The sequence below is a fragment of the Hemicordylus capensis genome, chromosome 17, assembly GCF_027244095.1.
Source record: "Hemicordylus capensis ecotype Gifberg chromosome 17, rHemCap1.1.pri, whole genome shotgun sequence".
Classification (NCBI taxonomy): domain Eukaryota; kingdom Metazoa; phylum Chordata; class Lepidosauria; order Squamata; family Cordylidae; genus Hemicordylus; species Hemicordylus capensis.
The window spans coordinates 9,754,548-9,775,697 of NC_069673.1; the positions used below are offsets into that span (position 1 = coordinate 9,754,548).

Below are 21,150 nucleotides of genomic sequence, written 5' to 3' on the forward strand. Positions count from 1 at the left end.
TCATCTAGGGGAGTTGGGGATAGGAAATACTGCTTTGCAGTGGTTCCGCTCCTATCTCTCTGGCAGATTCCAGATGGTGGAGCTTGGTGACAGTCGCTCTTCGAAACGGGAGCTATTATATGGAGTCCCTCAGGGCTCCATTCTATCACTAATGCTTTTTAACATCTACTTCAAACCTCTGGGTGAGGTCATCAGGAGATTTGATGCAGGGTGTTATAAGTATGCTGATGACACCCAAATCTATTTCTTCTTCTTATCTTCTCATCATCATCATCATCATCATCAGGAAATGGGATTCACTCCCTACATGCCTGCCTACAGGCAGTAGATGAGGGATAACAAATTGAAACTGAATCCAAGCAAGACGGAGGTGCTCTTTGTGGGGGATCAGAATCTGAGGGATGAGTTAGAGCTTCCTGTGCTGGCTGGGGTTACACTCCCCCTGCGTAGGCAGCTTGGGAGTGCTCTTGGATCCAGGCCTCACCCCGTTATCTCAGGTTGAGGCTATGGCCAGGAGTGCTTTCCATCAACTTCGGCTGATTCAACAGTTGCGTCCATTCCTTGAAGAGAACAATCTCAAAACAGTGGTGCATCACCTGGTAACTTCCAGGCTTGACTGGGAGAGGCGAGAACTTGACATTTGTTTAGGGTTAGTATGCACTTCCAGATGCCCCAGTGACTGAGCAGGGGCAGGTCCTATTTTTTGGCCACTATCCTTAGTTTAAACTATGAGTCCCTTGACAAGGGGAAAATATTCACAATAACTGCTTTCATTTGCATTTTTAATAATTAATTTTAATGTAATAATGCACTGAAAATTGACCTTGGCCCCCAAACACCACACTGTAGTTGGTTCTGGCCCATTGGGGCATTTGAGTTGTGCTCCCCTGTCTTAGATAGTATCTTATCTGCATGATCCCCATCACACATTAAGGTCATCTGGAGAGGTCCATTTCCAGCTGCCACTGGTCCACCTAGTGGAGATGCAGGGCCAGGCCTTTTCCGCAGCTGCTCCTAGGCTGCAGAATGCACTCCCCACAGAAATCCAAGACTTAACTACATTACTGATCTTCAAGAGAGCCCTTATTTTTTTAGTCTGGCCTTCCAGGATTTTTAATTTTTTAAAAAAAACTGTTTTATATCCTTTTAGTTTTTGATTGTTTTACTGGTTTTAACTGATCATTATGTCTCTGGTTTTATTTACTGTAAACCACTCAGAGCTAACAGATGGGGTGGTATAACAATATAGTGTATTAAATAAAGCGATAAGGGATGGTTATGCTTATGGTTATATAACCATGGTAATGGATATATTCTCACAACCACAACAGGATGGCAGGGGTAAACCTACCTTTCCACCAGATGAGCAAAGCGCTGCTCTTCGGTGCACTGTTGCATGCCCAAACGATCTGCGCTGCTTCCAGCAATATGGATCGCTGGAGGCCAGAAAAATGAGCCCTGGCCTCCCGGAATCCCATAATGCATTGTGCAATTAGTGTGGTGCATTAGCAGATCCTCCCATGAGTCTGGGTGCTCTAGGCGCCCAACTCTGTGTGTACTTGGGCTGCATGCCTTTAACTCTGGTTAAGGGCCAGGGTTAAAAGTTGGGCTAGCAGGGGTGGGATCGGGAGCAATCCTGGCACTCCACATGAGCAGTCCAACCCAGGCTAGGCTGCCCTAGCCTGGGTTGGGCTGCTTGTGTGAATAGCCTTTATGTCTTGTTCAACCATGTGTAATCCAGGCACCTTTTAATGTGGTGATTCTCTTCATTTAGCAGGGGGAGAGGGCCCTATCCATCCCCAGCCCAGCATCCCTCCAGTGACTGTTGCTGGTGTCTATCTTGTGTTTCATTTTAGATTGTGAGCCCTTTGGGGAAAGGGATCCATCTCATTTATTTATTATTTCTCTGTGTATCTATTATTTCCCTGAGCCATTTTTGGAAGGGTAATATAGAAATTGAATAAATAAATAAATAAAATAAAATAAAATAAAGCACACACAGAGAGAGAATGACATTCTGACTAATTTGGTGTGCATGCTTCTAACATCACACATACACTGCCAGCCCCCCATGCTTCCAAAGTGTGGACGCTCTTTCACTATTTTCAGAGCTCTCTGTGTGCTCTGGAAGCAGTTTGTTACAGCGAAAATACATCCCTAACTCTTAGAGGCGTGTTTCTGCTCAGAGTACTTCTGGAGTATGGGAAGAGCTGCAAAAATAGCTGTGTTCTTGCACAAGAGCATCCAGAAGCATGGGGATAGCACTGCGTGCACACTGCAGCGTTAGGATATCAGCCAATATGTGTGTGTGTGTGTGTGTGTGTGTGTGTGTGTGTGTGTGTGTGTGAGAGAGAGAGAGAGAGAGAGAGAGAGAGAAATGTGTTTTAAAAATGTATACTAGTTGAGAAGTGCTTGTACAACTGCAGCGTTGTGTGTGCCTTGATGCCCAAATGCCCGGCATCCTTGCTTAGAGTCATTGCTCATAGCTACAAGGCAGATCGACAGTGGGATTTCCCATGTTCTCTGGTTGGTGCATTACTGCAAGAACTGCAGAAAGCAGTACTCAGAAAAAGGGGGGAGGTCTTTTCCAGTGCAGTGGGTGCCATCCATGCTTACCCTATAACTATGCCATGCTGGAGGATGAGTGTGAGTTGTGTACAGTTGCTGTATAGGTGCATACAGGGGTCAGATGCATGAGACCAACATGCCGAAGCCTCCTCACACACTCCAGAAAACAAAAACAGAAAATGGGCAGGCACGGCCCCAAGAAGTCTGGAATTCTCTAACCAGAAAATCAACATTCTGCAACTGGAATTAATTATAGAAATTAGATCAATGTTTATGGCGCAACTTATAGAAGGCTTGTACAACTTGCGACTCACCATGCCCAAATTAGGCCTACTGGTGGCATGCCTGGTGCTAGCCAACCACTCCCCCACACTTTTCTTTTCTTTTTTTGCAGGCAGCAAAAGAGGAAGATTTTCTCATGGGTAGCTGCTGCATTCAGCTTGATGGGTCCCAAGTTGTGCAGGCCTGACCTATTGGAACAGCGTCCTAAACAGGATGTCCTAATAATCCAGAGGGGGTGTCAGACGTACCAATTGTTACTCCCCGGTGAGGCCTAAAGGAACCATGGTGGCGGATCTTGTGTCTTCAACACAAGTCTGCTCCAATTACTTTTTCAAGGTTACTGGGATGCAATGTAAAGTGCCAGAGAGACAAGGGATGCTTATCCCTCCTCACCACTCTTACCCCACCCCCCACAGTCCGTTCCCTAAAATCCTTTCTCCCCACTCTCCACCTGAACCCAGGAGGGGAAAGTAATAGGAGGTGGGGAGGATTCAGCACACTCCGCCTGTATGCGTTTTTTGGACATCTTAAATCTCACTCCCCACCCCCACCAAGTTTAGTCATGACTGGGGCAGGCTCACGTTTGAAGAGATGGGTCTGGCATCATCATGTGTGGGTTTGGCCACAAGGTGGCTATACATTTTATGCAATAATGTCAATTGCAGGTGACACACGTGCAACTTTAGACACCTGTGTGATACCTTCACATAAAACTTTGGTGATTTACCTACCTCCAGCCTAATTCATCTAGAATGTTTCTCCACCTCCAGACTGACTGCTTATAGTTATCCCAGCCCCTCTCCTTCCCTAGTTTATTGCAGAACTTTCCTATCTAGGCTGTAGTATTGGTTTTCCTGAGCACTTTGTTAATCTGAAGGGCCAATTCTAGCACATCAGCCACAAAGCCCTGACTAGGGACAGCCTTAGAGGCAGTTCCTCAGTCCACACAACTTGTCTCTCATGTGCGTAGTTCTTACACTCTTTTCTCAGTTGCTGCCTAAGCTCTTGACCTGTTACTTGTTTTGACTATGTGGTTGCTTTCAGTCCTACTGATTCTCTGTTGCTGGCTGTCTCAGAGCAACCAGCAATACGTTCCTGTGAATTGTAGGACTCAACCCCTGCCTGTTTTAGACAACGCACCTGCTTCTGGCCCACTTGGACAGACAGTCAATTCCCCTAGGTCCCAGAATCTGACGCCTGGAGCTGATCGCAGCTCAGTGGTAGAGCATCTGCTTGGCATGCAGAAGGTCCCAGGACCATTCACTAGCATCTCTAGGTAGGACTAAGAAAAAATCTGGAGCCTGAAGCCCTGGAAAGTCACTGCCAGTCAGCGTAGACAATCTTGAGTTAGATCAGGCCTGCTCAACTTCGCCCCCCCATCTGTTTTTGGACTACAACTTCCATAATCCTCAGCTACAGTGGCCAATAGCCAAGGATTATGGGAGTTGCAGGGCAACATCTGCAGGAGGGCCGAAGTAGAGCAGCCCTGAGCTAGATGGACCAAAGGTCTTCCTATGTTCCTAGGAATTCTATTGCCGTATTTACCCGAATAGGAAATGCCTCTGAATTTTAGATGACTTCTTTTTTAAAAATGGAGATTAAATACAAGTTATACCTTGATGTACCCAAAAAGAACAGGACTCTGAATTTAAGACACACACCTTCCGCCGATTTATAACACCAAAGAACTTAGAAAAAACCTAGCCCTGGATTCAGGAAAATATGTATAATCAGCAATTTAAAAAAACCCTATTCATGGGAACCCTGACTGGGCGGAGGTTACCCGCCCAATCTAAATACTACCTCTAAAAGATGTGAGTATATTGTCCACACTTGGCGTGTTTGCTGCAGAACACATTTTTGTGCCCCCACAGGGGTCATGTCTGCCATATCAGGTGCAAAGCCACCAAGATCGCTTTGTTATTCTGACGCAGGGCAGGGTAGTCATCTGACATTTTAAATATAAAATAAATACCTCTTCTGTACCCAGTGACTGATGAAGTGCTTGTGGACTCACAACCTTTGCTCCCTCATCTCCTGTTCACTTGGACCTGTTACTGGATTAGACTTCCTTCTCCCTGCCCCGTTTGCAACAGATGGAGGGATGCCTGCCTTGCTTTGCCCAGATGCACCCTAAGTTAGTACTTGTTAGCACCACACATTGTGTGGCCTTTTACTCACCAGGATCTCATCCTGCAAAAAGGGGGCCATAGCAACAACAGCAGCAGCGGAGAAGATAGGAGCAAAGAAAGGAGAGATCATTACTCAAGAAAGCGGGATGAGGAAGAAACCAGAAATTGGGCTCCAAACAAAGAAAAATAATATATAAATATGTATAACAAAACTAAACATTTATCATCAGTACCTTTGGCTAAATTAGCACTTTAGTTTCAAAAATATAATAAAGCTCACACCTCAAAATAAAATCTGCTAAGTTACAAGGGGAAAGAAAGAAAAAAGTAAGCACAGGCTGGTTACAGGCAAATCCAAATGTGAAAAAATGAACCAATTTAATGGATCCCGGGCAGTTCTCAGGGGTGTAGTGAGGTGCGGCAAAGGGGGTAAACTGTTCTGGGGCCTCTAACATACTATTATTATTGTAATCTATGGAAAACATGGGAGGGGTGCAGGAAGATGGCCCCAAGACACAGTGGGTGGGTTCACACATAACAGTATGGAAGCGCTGCCATTTTCTGCCAGGCATGCGTTTCCATGTTGTGATGACCTGGAAATATCAGGAGAATGTCCGGTAGCCACCACATCTCAGCTTCATCAAGCCAACTTCAAATGTCGGTGTGGGGGTGAATGCTGGGCTGAGGTGGGTACTGAAGAGTCCACCTGAAATTTCCAGGTTCTTGCAACACAGAAAGAACAGCAATGGGAGAGTGCATCCGGCAGGAACCAGTGGTTCTCTTGTACTTACTTGCCCGATGTGTCATGGGGCAAAACTTGTCAACCCTACATTTTGCCCCAAGCCCTGGGTTACCTCTTCGTGGCCCTGCTGCCCCAACCACTCTTAAGGGCCAACAGAGAGACATACACCCTGCCATGAACTTCAGAGAATGCAACTCACCATGGCCAGGAAATAGAAGTCTTACCTTCAAGAAGAATTTTGATAGACAAGGCAAAAGTCCATCTAGCTACAGTTATAAAAGGTATATCTTCACTGGACATTTATATGGGTTTTAATCCAATTTAATGGCCCAAAGAATCCTAGGAACTGAAATTTGGCGAGAGTTCAGAGGATTCTCTGTTAAGAGCCCTAGCCATGTCACAGTTCAAGGCTCCCTCGGCAGTGGGAATGATGATTAAATAGTCTAGGGGGTCGACTGGCCAGAGGTTCCCCCCTACAACTGCACTGAGATTGTAGAAATTGCTTTGTACCGTTCAGAAACTGAAAACATGGTTTCCAAACACTATATTTAACAAACTTCCAGATTTCCCCCTCCTAAGAGCAATACTTTCAGCTCTAGTCTGATGCTAGTTGTGCAATATCCTTTCCACAAATTCTTAGAGTTTAATGCTCTCTGAGAGAAACAAAAGCTCTGTTTTTTGGTTTCCTGCTTCTGTCAGTTCTTATCTACAATGGCACACACAAATATGCATTTCTCCACTAGACCTAGATCTGATCTAAGGCAAAATTACAGAGATCGGCCAGGGCTGCACACTGCCACCCATTGCCGAAGAAGCACACCCCACCCTTGAAATTGGTGTGCTGTTGTTGCCACCCTATTTCCCTTAAAGCTCCCTTGATTCTGGTGAGCGGTAGCAACGCTGCCTCCCTAAAGCACATTTTTGGCCAGATTAAGCACTTGGTTTTCTCCAGGGAACTCTCTGGCCACTAAGTTTATTCTGGAGAGTAGCCATGCGAGCCTGTGTCCTCAGTGGCTCGTTTCCTTTCCCAAAGTATGACCACCACTACAAGGCACTTAGTTACCACAATTTTCCAACACAGGGGAGTGCATTTCCGCCCTGGGCTCAATACTTCATGGGCACATGTTGGGGTCAGGGCATCTTTTCGATTGAGCCCTGAGAATCAGAAGCATCTGGCCAGGTAACTTCACAGAAGGTAAATACATACATGGATACATACAGGACTACGGCTATCACTGTACAGCAAGACTATCTTCTCAGCAATCCCTCCTTACATTATGGAGGTACAGGTATCATAGTTCTAGTCATGGAGTATAGTATGCCAAGAAAGGGTGTTTTTTTAATCACCTGGGACAGATCTTGATTTGAACACACTTTGTGAGGCAAGCAGCTAAGAATCATGCCCACCAATTTGCTGATGCTGAAGGCTATGGAGCTAGAAGACAACTCTGATTAAATTTCACTGATTGCACTTGAAGCTTAAAGTGATAGGATCTCTTTCCCCTCAGATTTCTTTCCCCTCAGGGGTGTGGAGACCGTTGCTTCAGCGTAGTGGGTTGGATTAGATGGTATCCAATTCCTCACATCTTCACCCCAAACTGTTAACATCTCATCTATGCATAGCCTGCAAAGCAAAATGTGTATCCATCTCATGACTTGAAAACATGGTTTGGAAGGGCAGTGAACTATACCTACCTGATTACCTGCTGTTTTCTTCTTGCTCATCTGGCTGCTCCTCTGCTGAGCACTACAGGAGGAACCAAACAAGATAGAAGACATTTAAAACCTCTCATTCTGACTCTTGGGACTGCTTATTTGAATTAAGACTTCCCAGTCTCAGCTTCAAATCCTTGAGGAGAAGAGAGCTGGTCTTGTGGTGGCATCCATGATTTGTCCCCTTAGCTAAGCAGGGTCTGCCCTGGTTGCATATGAATGGGAGACTTGATGTGTGAGCACTGTAAGATATTCCCCTTAGGGGATGGAGCCACTCTGGGAAGAGCAGAAGGTTCCAAGATCCCTCCCTGGCATCTCCAAAACAGGACTGAGAGAGATTCCTGCTTGCAACCTTGGAGAAGCCACTGCCATTCTGTGTAGACAACACTGAGCTAGATAGACCTGTGGTCTGACTCAGTATATGGCAGGTTCCTATGTTCTCTCTTGAATTTTCTTGGCCTTCCTCCATTTTCCACTTTGTCATTTCAGGGAAAGCTCCTCCCATGTTTTAAGGTTTCCAGTTTGCTTAGAATGTTTCCACTATTCATATGGGGCTTTCTTCCTCCCTGTAGAGAGGATGCAAGTGTCTGCAGGGAATCCAGAAATATGTTTTTTCAATGCAGCTCTTCTGTTGCAGAGAAACTAAATTTTCTCAGCACACAAACAGCCATCTTGGGTTGCTGGGAAAATTCGGTTCTCCTCAGCACCACCACATACACACCAATGCATCCATTGCTATTATGAGTGGCATGTCCAAGGTTATCCAGAGAGCATATGGCTGAACAGGATTTTGAAACCAGCCCAGATCTCACAAGTTCAACCCCCTTATCCACTGGACCACATGATCTTTGTGTTGCTTTGGGAGCAGTTACTCCTTTTTTCATAGCCAAATCAGATCTTCATGACTTGGTGGTTAGACCATGGGTAATCCTGAGATGTCACAATTTTTCAGGGCCAAACTACACATGGCAGTAATAACATGCTTTGTCCTGATGATTTTATTTTTAGTTTATTCAGTGGTTGTAAGGGGTCCATAATGGTTGTAAGTATTGATTGTTTTGGTGCTGAAGAAGACTTTTGAGGATACCATGGACAGCCAGGAAAACAAACAAATGGAGCATAGAACAAATCAATCCAGAATTTTCACTCGAAGCACAAATGACCAGACTCAAAATATCATACTTTGGACACATTATGCGAAGACCCAGCTCCCTTGAGAAGTACATAATGCTGGGAAAAGTTGAAGGAAAGAGAAGAGGACGAACAGCAGTAAGCAAGTTGGATGGACTCAATTACGACAACAATTAATGCACCACTGAGAGACCTTAAATGCCAAGTTGAAGACAGATCATGCTGGAGAGAATCTATCTATGTGGTCCCTAAGAGTCGACACTGACTTGACGGCACTTAATCAATCAATCAATCAATCAATCAATCAATCAAGGGATCTCAATCCATACTGAGACTGCAGCATGGGAAAGGTGGTCTCTGCAATGATCATGATCTGAATCCTCCCCCTCTGTGTCAATGTCCAAATTGGGACCATGGTTGGGGCAAAGAAGTTAACACTCCCTTCTTGCCCCATCAAACATTTAGTTTGGTCCTCATCCTAATTTACCTCCCAGTAAGTTATATTTCTGCAAACTGAGGAGGACACTTTGTTCATCTACTATAGTCCACAAAAGCTTATGCTGAAATAAAATGTGATAGTCCTTAAAGTGCTACAAGATTCTTTGATGTTTTTGCTACAACGGACTAACACAGTCACCCTTGGAACTTGTGACTTTCCTGGATTGCTATGAAGCAAAAGCATTGCTTTGAACTACTTCGATAAAAGGTGCAATAGAAATAAATATAGATATCTAACTGACTGGGAAATGTAAAAGGTGAGTTCTTTAAAACATGGTTCTTTTTGGAATATTCATGTCATCTCCTTGATTTGAGACCATGGGCAAATGCCCACATGATGCTAAAAGAACCTTTGAGCTTCCCCAGTACTATTTATATATGTGTAAATGGTTTTTTAAGTGGCATAAGAAGCTGAAGGCAGCCTTTCCCCCCAAGATTGTATGTTATTCTATTCAGTGTACGTTTTGCATTTGCATCAGAAATATGAGAAATGCAAAAGTCATGTATGAAATAAATCTTTGTTCTCACAATTTGTAGTTTAGAGATACCTCAGATTTTGCAACACCCCACCCTCATTGAACTACCACAACAAATTCTCAGCACATTAAAACCTATACAAAGATCCTTCAGCTCTGCTGTATCCCTTCTTCTCCAGACTGAAGGGAAATATCCGGGACATCAGACGCACTTACATATCCATGACTCTTTACCTGTCTATATAATTCAGAGTGCAAGGTGCTGCAAAGATTACAGTGCACTTCTTGCAAAACATGAGAGATTTCTATATAGACACATCCCAAGGTAAAGGCATCAGGTGACCTTCAAGTGACTAATGATAAGGATGCTTTCCTGGGGTCAAAAAGGGCAGAAATAGATGGATGTGTAATAGTGCTCCCTGTAAGAGGGATTCTCAGTTATTGTTGACTATAACTTCCAGCATCCCCAGGTATAATAGCCTCTGGCAAGGGATTATGAAAGTTGTAGTCAACAACAGCTGGTCTTGTGGTATCAAGCATTGCTTGTCCCCTTTGCTAAGCAGGGTCTGCCTAGTTTGCATTTGAATGGGAGACTACATGTGGGCACTGTAAGGTACTCCCATTAGGGGATGGGGCCACTTTGGGAAGAGCATCTGCATGCTTGCATGCAGAAGGTCCCAAATTCCCTCCCTGGCATCTTCAGCTGAGAGAGATTCCTGCCTACAACCTTGGAGAAGCCGCTACCAGTCTGTGTAGACAATACTGAGCTAGATGGACCAATGGTCCGACTGGGTATGTGGCAGCTTCCTATGATCCTATGTTTCTATGTAACATCTGAAAATCTCTCTTACAGGAAATATTGGTGTGGAGTATTGGGAACTTATCATGAAGTACTGGGGTAGTGGTGGTGGGGAACTATGCAATTTAAAGTACAGGCATAAGATTCTGGAGTTACAGAAAACAAGTCCACTTCATCTCTGATGCTTACTTGGCAAATCCAATGAAATCTTCATGGTTTGTGTTCATGTAAGCCAGCTCAATGTCTATCAGGAGCATCACCTGAAGAAAGAGATGCAAAGAGAGAGAGAAATGTGATGCCAGCGGATGTATAAAGGGATTCATATTGAGGACACACATGTAACAGCAGACCATTTTACTCCAGTTTTATTAATCTGGAATAATTACTACCTGAGCATTCACTCACCACGATCACAAATGTGGGTAAGAATTGCTATTCATCAGTAAACACGCATGAAATTTGGAAGTGGGATACTGGTCACATGCAGACAAGGGAAGCACCAGAGCATCTTACGAAACCCTGATGCTGCGCTGCAGACTAGCTCCGCTCTGCTGTCCATGACAATTTTCACCACTGCTTCCTCTGTTCCCAGAAGCAGGTCCTTGAGGGTCACGCAGCCCTCAGGAGCCTACTTCTGAATCACAGGGAGTGCTTCTGGGGGCAGGGGAGATAGGTAAAAATCACTTTCCTTACAGGTGCACACACTGCATTAGTGTGGTACACAGCAACAATGCCTGCACAGAACTAGCACTTCGTTGGCAGCTCTGGTGTTTTCTTAGCTCTGGTGCATTTGAGCTACCATTCTATAATTATTTAATCACTGTGAAAACGATTAGTTAGAGGGTTGCCTAATTTATGCTGAGTGGATCCAAGTATGCTCGCTGAGGTAGTATACACAAACAATTATTTTTCAGGAGTGATTTGTTCCCAATTGCTGGGGTAGCAATAGTCCAGATCCTACTTCAGTCACTAGCAATAGCACTAGCACTAGCACTTACATTTATATACCGCTTTATAGCCGGAGCTCTCTAAGCGGTTTACAATGATTTAGCATATTGCCCCCAACATTCTGGGTACTAATCGGATCTATTTTCTGTCTTGTGGTTCCATGCAGGCCAAATCTTCTATAAACTGAGGAAATTTTGCTCCAGATTCAGAGTCACAAATAGTTTTTAAATAACTGAATGCTGCTTGCACTTAGGACTGATGAGAGCCATATAAGCTGACCCTCTATTTCTTTTGCCCCTCCACCAACCTTTAGGCTGGCTAAAGGTCTGTGCTTCTGCTGTGACTCTGAATCTGGAGCAAAATTTCCTCAGTCTATAGAAGATTTGGCCTGCATGGATCCACAAGACAGAAAATAGATCTCAGATCTTTAGGCCTTTAATAGCCAGCCTAAAGGGGGGGGGGGGGGGCAAAAAAGATAGAGGGTCAGCTTATAGAAACAGAGGGTCAACCCCTGCTTACTTGCCGAAGAGGCACCTTTTAATGTGGTGATTCTCTTTATTTAGCAGGGGGAGAGTAACTGGCCCTCTCCACCCCCAACACAGTACCCTCAGTGACTGTGTCTATCTGATGTTTCTTTTTAGATTGTTAGCCCTTTGGGGACAAGGAGCTATCTGATGTATTTATTATTTCTCTGTGTAAATCACCCTGAGCCATTTTTGGAAGGGCAGTCTGGAAATCGAATAAATAAATAAATACATACACACATAAATATATGGCCCCCATCAGTCCTAAGTGCAAGCAGCATTCAGTTATTTTAAAACTATTTATTTTGTTTAAAAAAGCGGGGGCAGTGCGGATAAATATGGGGGGGGGGCTACGGTTCTGCACAGATGCACAACAAAAGCCCATTGTAAATATATATTTTATAGGGTTATTGGGAAAGGCAGGGCAAACAATTCTTTTAAATAAATAGTTACAGAGTTACTTCCTACATAATGGAAGTTTGAATATATCCCATACCCTATGTCTAACTGTACATATTCTATGCATGCTGGTTTCTATTTCACACTGAATTTCTACTTAATTCACAATCAGAATATTGGGCAAAGTATCATTTCTTCGGGGGATTAGCCAGGATCCCTCTGGTTGTGTTTTTTTGTTTTTTGTTTTAATTTTCAACCCTGGAAAACTGTTACATGTATCATACAACTTGCTTAAAACTTCCATTTCATTTTCATCAACAGATATGCCCAATGAAACACATAATCTCAACCTGTTTTGTGCCTCTGGTGAATTCTTTTGGCAGATTTTGGCAGGTTTGGGATAACCAAAAAAAGCAACCAAATGGCAAAAACCTAAATACTGCTATAGGGGGTGGCAGTGGGGATATCTCTGGTGCTACAAGACAGGGAAACTCAACATGGTTTTGAATTAAAAACAAAAACAAAAACAAAACCCAACAATGTGTTTGTGGGTTTTCCCTCCAAAAACAGCTTTATGCCCAGAATATTCAAAATTCTTTGTTTTGAGATTTGGAATATTCTGGGCATAGAGTTGTTTTTGGAGGAATAACCCAGAAACATATTATTGTATTTGCTTCCGCCACCCCACCCCCCGTTTCTCAGAAAGATGTTGATACCTCATTTTAGGAAGTATACAAACAGTTTACAATTTGTTTGTTTTTCAAAGCTTTTCAGGCAGGAGTCAAAATGAAAACCAAGAGGACCAGGCCAAAGAAGGAGCTTAAGAAGCAACATTATTACAGCTGTGAACCAAAAGGGGATAGAGGGAAAGTAGGATTCACCTCATTTTATTCTCTGAGGGACTAAGCCCCAAAACCAGAAGCTGCAAAAGTATCTGGAGAATGAGAGTGGTGCAATTATTTTGTTTGGAACAACATGGACGACAAAGAATGGTGTGGAAATTAACAATTAAGGGAAAGGATACAAGAAAGGGCTCCAGGGAGTGCTTGTGGAGGTTTTCCAGCAAAAGTCTGAGGTAAAAAGTGTGGCATATTATGAGGCAAACGCGCGCTCTTGCATAGGGTCTAATGTGGAAAGCACCTTGCAGTTCCAAATGGAGCAAACATCCCACAATGCTCTTTCCATTTGAAGCAGGAGGAGAGACGTGTAAGGCCGGCTTACGATTCTCAGGAGAACCTTCTTGGAATACCTCAGACAACAAACTCCCCTCAAAAATCCAAGCCCCTTGCTTAGGACTCCTATCACCATGTAGGAAGCGGCCCATTCTTTTTATTTATTTATTTATTTATTATTATTATTTACATTTATATCCCACTCTCCCTCCAAGGAGCCCAGAGCGGTGTACTACATACTTGAGTTTCTCCTCACAACAACCCTGTGAAGTAGGTTAGGCTGAGAGAGAAGCGACTGGCCCAGAGTCACCCATGGCTGAATGGGATTTGAACTTGGGTCTCCCCGGTCCTAGTCCAGCACTCTAACCACTACACCACGCTGGCTCTCTTTTAAACCGGCCCCTTACTTCAGAGCATGGCTGGCAACAGAGGTCCCCAAGCCATTTTTCTGTCAGAGACTGCCCCTCCATAGGCACACACACCTCCACCCTGAAAACTGCCTTAGCTTCACCCAGAGACCATGAGGAGGATGCGAATGAGCATTTATAAAGCACCTCAGAGTGTTCAAAGTGCTTCAACACGTATTGTTCCCACAAAAGATGACAGTACCCCATATTGCCGGGGGGGGGGTAGAGGTTGAGAGCAATGGCTTCCCTGAGGCACCAAGTGAGAAAATGGAAGAGGTGAGAACTCAGGACTTTATGAGGCATCGCTCAGTCTCTTAGTTACTATTCTTAGTTACTATTCTACACCAGCACTCTCAGAGCTGGTGTAGAAACAAGCTCATTGAGGCAGTATTATATTGTAATGCTCACTGAGGCTTTATTTATTATGATCATTATTTGTTGTTCTTGTTGTTTACCATATTTATATACCTTTCAACAACAAATTATCAAAAACACCTCTCCTTTACGTAACAAGGACCAAGAATGGGGTTTCATATCCCCAAAGGTGCCCTCTATCTAAAAAGAAGCACAGAGGAGACAGCATCAAGTGCCACAAGAGAAACTCTGTAGGGAATTATTTATTTTTCTAGGTAAACTGCTTTGGACACTTTTGCTGAAAGCGGCATTTAAGAAGCAGCAGTAGTAATAGGCTGCATAAAGACTGTTGTTCTCCCCCTGCTAAACTTGAGAGAGAGAGAGAACACTTTAAAACTCTTTGCCCAGTTAGCCAGGTGATTTCCAAACTGTGTCCCATAAGAGGGCTGAAGATGGTTCCCTGCCCCAAAGAGGTTACAATGGAGACCCCGGCAACAGCCACTGGATCGGATGTTGGGCTGGGCTGAATAGGGAGAGTTGTTCTCCCCCTGCTAAATATAAGTAATCTACCTCACACGTAAGATAAAATATTTTTAAAACCCACAATAATTTTTAAAAATGAAGTAATCTAAAGATAAGACATTTAAAGGGGCCTCTTGGCCCAATTAGCGGGGGCAATTAAGCAAAGACATCAACTGCTGTGCCTTTCACCCCATGAGCTCCCCGCCCCACAATTGTGGGGCACAAATTCTGGTCCCGCTGCTCACAATAGGGCAGGGCTGCTCAAATTCAGCTCTCCTGCAGATGTTGGCCTACAACTCCCATCATCCCTGGCTACTGGCCACGGTGGCTGGGGATTATGGGAGTTGTAGTCCAGAAACAGCTGGCGGGGGGGGCAAAGTTGAGCAGGCCTGCAATAAGGAGTGGCAAAGTGCCGGGGTCCAAGAGTACTGAGCCATCATGAGAGGAGCTGCCCCCATTCGGGTCCCAAGTGGCAGCTGAAGTGGCACTGCCCTCACCTAGACACCCTGCCAGAACTACCCAAGAGCCATCTTGCTCGGAGGAGAGGAGAAAAAGCCTAGAAAGCACGACATGTAAACATCTAGCTCTTAAAAACATTCTCATGGTTTGTTGGGTGGCTTTTTATTAGTGCTCAGGCAAACTTCGGGACGTTTGCCTGAAAAGCGGTGTTTGTTTATTTTACTTACTTACGTTTATATTCCAGTTTTTCCTCCAAGGAGGCCAGAGCAGTGTGCATGGTTGTGTTGATCCTCACAACAACCCTGTGAGGTAGGTTAGACTTGAGAGACAAGAGACTGGCCCACGGTCACCCCGTGGGTTTCATGGCCGAAGGGGGATTTGAACTTGGGTCTCCCCAGTCCTAGTTCAACAGTCTAACCCAGGGCTGCACAACTTTGGCCTTCCTGTATATGTTGAACTACAACTCCCATAATAATAATAATAATTATTATTATTATTATTATTATTTATTCAATTTCTATACCGCCCTTCCAAAAATGGCTCAGGGCGGTTTACACAGAGAAATAATAAATAAATAAGATGGATATAAGATAATAAATAAGATAATCCCTCACTATTGACCCCTGTGGCTTCAGATGATAGGAGTTGTGATCCAATAGCAGCTGGAGGGCCGAAGTTCTGCCATTCTGCTCTAACCACTATACCATGCTCGCTCTCATTTTTAAATAAATAATAAATAAGACTATTCAAGAGCAGAAGTATATCTCTAGGGCATGAGCTAGGACCCCCTGCTAACTGAGCAAATAGCACCTTTTAAAAGTGGTGATTCTCTATCAGGGGGAGAGCAACTGGCCTTATCCATCCCCAGCACAGCATCCTTCCAATGTCTATCTTATTTTTCTTTTTTAATTGTGAGCCCTTTGGGGACAGGGAACCATCTTTATTTATCTATTTATATCTGTGTAAACTGCTTTGGAAACTTTTGGTTGAAAAGTGGTATATAAATATTTATCGTATTCGTATACTCTACCTACTGTGCTTCCAGCCCTCCTCATTCTTCCCTCTCCGATTCATTCCCTTTTCTACTGCTCCTTTTACAGCCCATCTGGGACTTCCTCAACACCTTATCTCTACACTGCCAGACTCTTCCCATAATCCTCAGATATGGGGAATGGACAGTAGGAGAGTTCATTTCTTCTTGCAACACAGTGAGCCCCAGGGAAATATCCAAATTCAAGGTAAGACACGACAGCACCTCATTTAAATCCTGCATTTCTCATTGTTTGTGAGCACACATGTTAGTGCACTGTATTGTGTTAGTGTACACTGTTTTTAAAGGCACCAACAACAAAACCCAAAACCATACAAACACATAATCTCTCAAACATACCTGATCCTTGGTCCTGCCCTCTCGCTCACGAATGTGGGTTGTGACAATTCTCTCCATTTCCTCCCGCAGGTGAGGGTACTGGCTGAGCTGCACAGAAAGAGAAGTGGGGGGAAACATGTGCATATAGGGACATAGGGTGCAGAAGGAAGGCAGGAAAATGCTGCCGCCGCCACCCCACAAGCCTCATCAGAGGCCCTGGTAGGTGGGTGTGGGGGCAGGGGCTGCGAGAGAGGAAGGGTATAGGAAAGGGAAATTGGAAATGCAGAGGGGTTTTCCAAGTTCCAGAGAGATTTTCCAAATTCTGAGTTTCTCTTGAGCATCTTACTTAGTACCTTGGTCAGCTTTGATCTTTTTTGGAGGAAGCCTTGAAGGAACCAAGTTTTCTAGCAGCAGCAATCCTTCTACCATCTTAGGAAAATCAACCTTCTGTACATGTCCACTGCTTTTCTTACAAGAGGTTTTTTGTTTGTTTGTTTGTTTAAATTCTGCCTCCAGTTCCAGATTCACCTTATTTGAGGGATATCTGAAATCCCAGTTGGGATTTTATCCCATTGCATTAGCTACACTATCAGTTTTTTGAAGACACTCAGGGTTAACATGCATAATCTTGAATACCAAATCATGACATCAGCCTATTTCTTTGATACAATAAGTGGTACTTCATTTTATATTGTAGTTAACTTAGCCTATTTGGTGCATTCTGAATAAGAAACCAAAATTTAATACTGGGTTTAACCTAAAATCCTAGAATGCCTCTGACCCTAATTACAAATGTGATGAGAGAAACAACTGCAATTCCCCAGTGCTCCTCAACAAGTATTCTGCATCAGACTGTATCCCTATTCAGACATGATGCTGTATGTGCATTCTGGGTCCAGCCACTTCAAAGCATGTTACAAATAGGAAGTGAACTATTGACTTGTTTATTTAATGTTTCTATCTGGCTCTTCCTCCAAGGAGTCCAGAATGGTGTACATGGTTATGTTTATTCTCACAACAACCCTGTGAGGTAGGTTAGGCCGGTAAGTGACTGGCCCAGAGTCACCCAGTAAGTTTAATGACTAAGTGGAGATTTGAACTTGGGTCTCCCCAGTCCTAGTCTAACCACTACACCACACAGGCTTCACATGTGTGACTAGCTGTACACGGGTACACTGTATACAGATTTTATGTGCATGGAACTTAACACATGCACATGGCTTTTCTCCTTTATCATTACTACTAAACCCTAGCATTGAAAACATTGTTTTTTTAGTCCTTAATGAACTCTGGCATAGATTCAGTCCCAGGCAAGAGAAGAAAATGGCATCCAAATTGTTAGAACTGGGATAAATACTTTTGGTTTGAGGGTGGAAACATTCTATTTTCTCTAACAACGGATTTTGAGACTGGTACTAGCTTCAGAATGAATTCTTCTTTGTAATTGCTTAATGCTTATAATAGCATGGATTTTGTCAGTTTGTGGCTCACCAAGAAGGACTTGATTAGTATTTCCTTTATGAATTAAAGGAAAATCCTCCATTGGGATTCTCTTATATTATGAAGAGCCTTGGGGCAAATTTTCATGCAGTGCCTCTTCTACCATTGTACATTGTATTATTTCTAAATGCCTTAAGAAGAGATCAATGTGCAACTTGGTCTGGGTTCCAGCATTTGTTAGACCTTGGGTCACAACTCAATGGCAAACTGGATTGTTCAATAGAAGTTGTATATGGATCATGTGGATCAGGAACCGGATGCATGTTGGACTTTTTCACAAAGCAGATGGGTTCACACTACAGCTTTTTACACCATCTTTGGGTTCGTAACAGACATGCACCTCCACTTTGTGAGTGAGTCAACACCATGTACCTTCAATCACAGGTGGACACAAATCCAAAAGACAGTGACCAAATTTTTTAATGCTTGCCAAACTTGTATTAGTCAGTAGTGTCCAGTTTTTCCATGAGACCTTCTATCTCCTAAAAATTTGACACTGCAATTCTCTGAATTTTTGAAAGAAATGTTGAAATGAATTGCTTTAGTTTTGTCTAGCAATGTCACACTGGCTGAAGTGACACTGTCAAATGAAATTAAACTAATTGATTTTATTTGACAACAACGATTCTGTGGTTGAAATCAGATCGGCAATTATACCAAAATGCATTCTAGAAGGGTCTAGAACATGGGGAAAGTGCATAAGAAAACTTGGTAGATTGTTGAAATCGCTCTGATGGATTTGAATTTGAATACAGTTGGGGAGAGTTTTGCTGTTCTTACTGAAGAATGAAAGTCTTCTTTACCACTGCATTACTGAATTTTGTAATGGTGAAAAGCAATCAAAGTCATACTCACTGGGGAGGTTTTGGTTAAATTGTTAAGCAATCAACATTTGTGTTATACTAGTACATGATGTTACCTTGCAAGCATAAGGGAATGCTCTGAAGATAGAACTTACAAGGAGCTGAACTTTGTAATACTTGATTAGATCGAAACTGATATAACAAACGCAATCAGTCAAAACAGGGCTGCATAAATTAGTTTTATTAAAAGCAGCTTGTACAGGGGAATATTTTGCTGTGGACTTTGATCACTCCATAATAGCATGAATTAGCTGCTAAGCATCACTGAAGTCAGTCTGAAGGGAAATAACCATTCATTCCAGCATTCTGCATACCACAATGGGGGTGTTTGAATTTTTCACTAGGATCTTAGCTGCCTGTTGCTTCAGAGAGAAGCAACAGCATTTGCCATGTGGAATCGTATCAAAGGACCAGAAAACAGGAAATTGGAAAATCTTTCTCAGCTGCTTTGCTGAAAGAATTAAAAAAAAAAAGGGGGGGGGGGAACCCACCAAACCATCATAGTGACACAAAACAAAGTACTCCGAGCTGTGAAATGTTCTCAATTTATTCAAACCTTGATCATTTGGCAAAATTTACACACAAAAGGAGGGGAAAGGAAGAAAACCCTCAAGACTACATTTGCCAGAACTCATGCATGAAAACCTCTTAACTTGAGCATGCGCAGGGAAAGCAGAGCTGGGCAAAGAGCGAGTCACAGCACATCACATTCACGAGGGACCATGCATCAGGATGCACGAGGGCAGGGCAGCGAAGGCAGTAGCGCAAGCAGCACCCAGAAATGCCATGATTTGGAACAGGAGAGCTGGAGAGCCAGTGATAGGGGGCCCGTTTGGAAATGGGTTAGCAAACTCAGGAAGGCTTTCTATGTCGCCGTAACCACATTTCCCTCTCCTGGACGTTTACCACATGTCCTTCACTCCAGAACATGGCTGCTGCATATCCCTAACTTCAGAACTTGGTTCCACGCTATTGCACTCAGTTTCAAATCGGCAATATTGCAGGCTACTGTCAGACCTGCCGCACATCTCCAAGCAGCCATGGCTCTTTCTTCTCCCTTCTCATAGATTCTGCCCTCTCATCTTCCTCAGCTGCCTCGCCCCATTCCAGCCTTAGCTGCCATGTTTCCTTATGACATATGTGAACATGTGTAAAAGGGTGCACTAGCAGACACGCTAGCATGCTGATTCGAAACACACACCTGGGTGTTTCATGCTTAGGTATATATATCAATCTAAGTGGGTCTAATCCAGTTACATGTATATTATTGGCCATATTAAATATCAATGTGACCTGCTGTGATGGATATTCTAAGCCTGGAGCCAATCACTGTTAGCTAGCTCGTTTGTTTGTTTGTTTGTTATTATACTGCCTGTACCTCCAGACTTCTGTCTGGTGATGTTGCTTTTCTTAAGTGCTTTTGAAAAGGAGAAAAACAAGAGGCCCATCCAAAAATTGTGAATGTATGCCATAGTAGCATCATGTCTATTAGAAAAAAGTACACTGCCACCACTTAGAGATGGAGCCACCAGTCTGAAGGGTTTTTGTTTGTTTGTTTTTTTTTTAATGGAGGAGAGGGTTTTTTTTAAGGGAGAAGTGTTTTAGGGAGATGAGCTGGTCTTGGGGCAGTAAGCATGAATTGTTTCCTTTGCTAAGCAAAGTCTACTCTGGTTTGCATTTGAATGGGCGACTACATGTGAGTACTCTAAGATATTCCCCTTAGGAGATGGAGCTGCTCTGGGAAGAACACCTGCATGCTTGCATGCAGAAGGTTCAAAGCTCCCTCCCTGGCATCTCCAAGATAAGGCTTAGAGAAACTTCTACCTTTGGAGAAGCCACTGCCAGTCTATGTAGACAAGACTGAGCTAGATGGACCAATGTGGTCTGAATTGGTATATGGCAGCTTCCTGTGTAGGTAGGAATTCAATGGATAAAGTTGCCTACCTTTTCCTCTTGCACGACTCCTTTGACTTTAACAGTAAGAGATGAAGCTTTTCCTGTAATTTTATTTCCATATCAGAAAATGCTTCCGCTGTTTAATCTCTCTGAGTCAAGCTGATGTCCAAGGAACAGCAAAACATGTGGCACTGTTAAGAGGTCCCATCTATTAAGAGGTCCCATAGCATAGTCCAAGGGCACATGATACAGCCACCTTGCTGAAGCTAAGTACATCTTTGTATGGTCAATGGAGATGGGATAAGAGTCCTAAGTATGACACCTTTGTGGGTGGGGCCATAGATCAATGGCACAGCATCCGCTTTGCATGCAGAAGGCGCCTCTGGTTCACTCCTA

The 21,150-nt window shown here is 43.5% G+C and overlaps 2 protein-coding genes across 19 annotated transcripts in view; one reads left to right on the forward strand and one right to left on the reverse strand.

Annotated features, from left to right (window-relative positions):
- DNM1 (dynamin 1) overlaps positions 1-21,150 on the reverse strand; it is a 155,848-nt gene that overhangs the window by 58,452 nt on the left and 76,246 nt on the right. For 10 of the 13 annotated variants that reach the window (XR_008312799.1, XR_008312800.1, XR_008312798.1 and 7 more), the window contains exons 11-14: positions 16,517-16,603; positions 10,531-10,601; positions 7,420-7,471; positions 5,032-5,043 (exon numbers count right to left, since the gene is read on the reverse strand). Coding sequence is in view for 9 of the 13 variants with exons in the window: in XM_053282409.1 (XP_053138384.1) it covers positions 5,032-5,043; positions 7,420-7,471; positions 10,531-10,601; positions 16,517-16,603 (222 nt within the window). In the remaining 4 variants the exon portion in view is untranslated. The remainder of the gene's footprint in view (positions 1-5,031; positions 5,044-7,419; positions 7,472-10,530; positions 10,602-16,516; positions 16,604-21,150) is intronic. The other 3 variants (XM_053282411.1, XM_053282410.1, XM_053282418.1) reach the window with 1 other exon arrangement.
- Positions 12,975-21,150, forward strand: part of CIZ1 (CDKN1A interacting zinc finger protein 1) — a 156,629-nt gene continuing 148,453 nt past the window's right edge. For 2 of the 6 annotated variants that reach the window (XM_053282425.1, XM_053282424.1), the window contains exons 1-2: positions 13,427-13,520; positions 16,227-16,364. Coding sequence is in view for 4 of the 6 variants with exons in the window: in XM_053282420.1 (XP_053138395.1) it covers positions 16,298-16,364 (67 nt within the window). In the remaining 2 variants the exon portion in view is untranslated. Of the gene's footprint in view, positions 13,288-13,404; positions 14,068-14,702; positions 14,723-15,084; positions 15,240-16,226; positions 16,365-21,150 lie in introns of those variants that run through there. The other 4 variants (XM_053282420.1, XM_053282419.1, XM_053282423.1 and 1 more) reach the window with 4 other exon arrangements.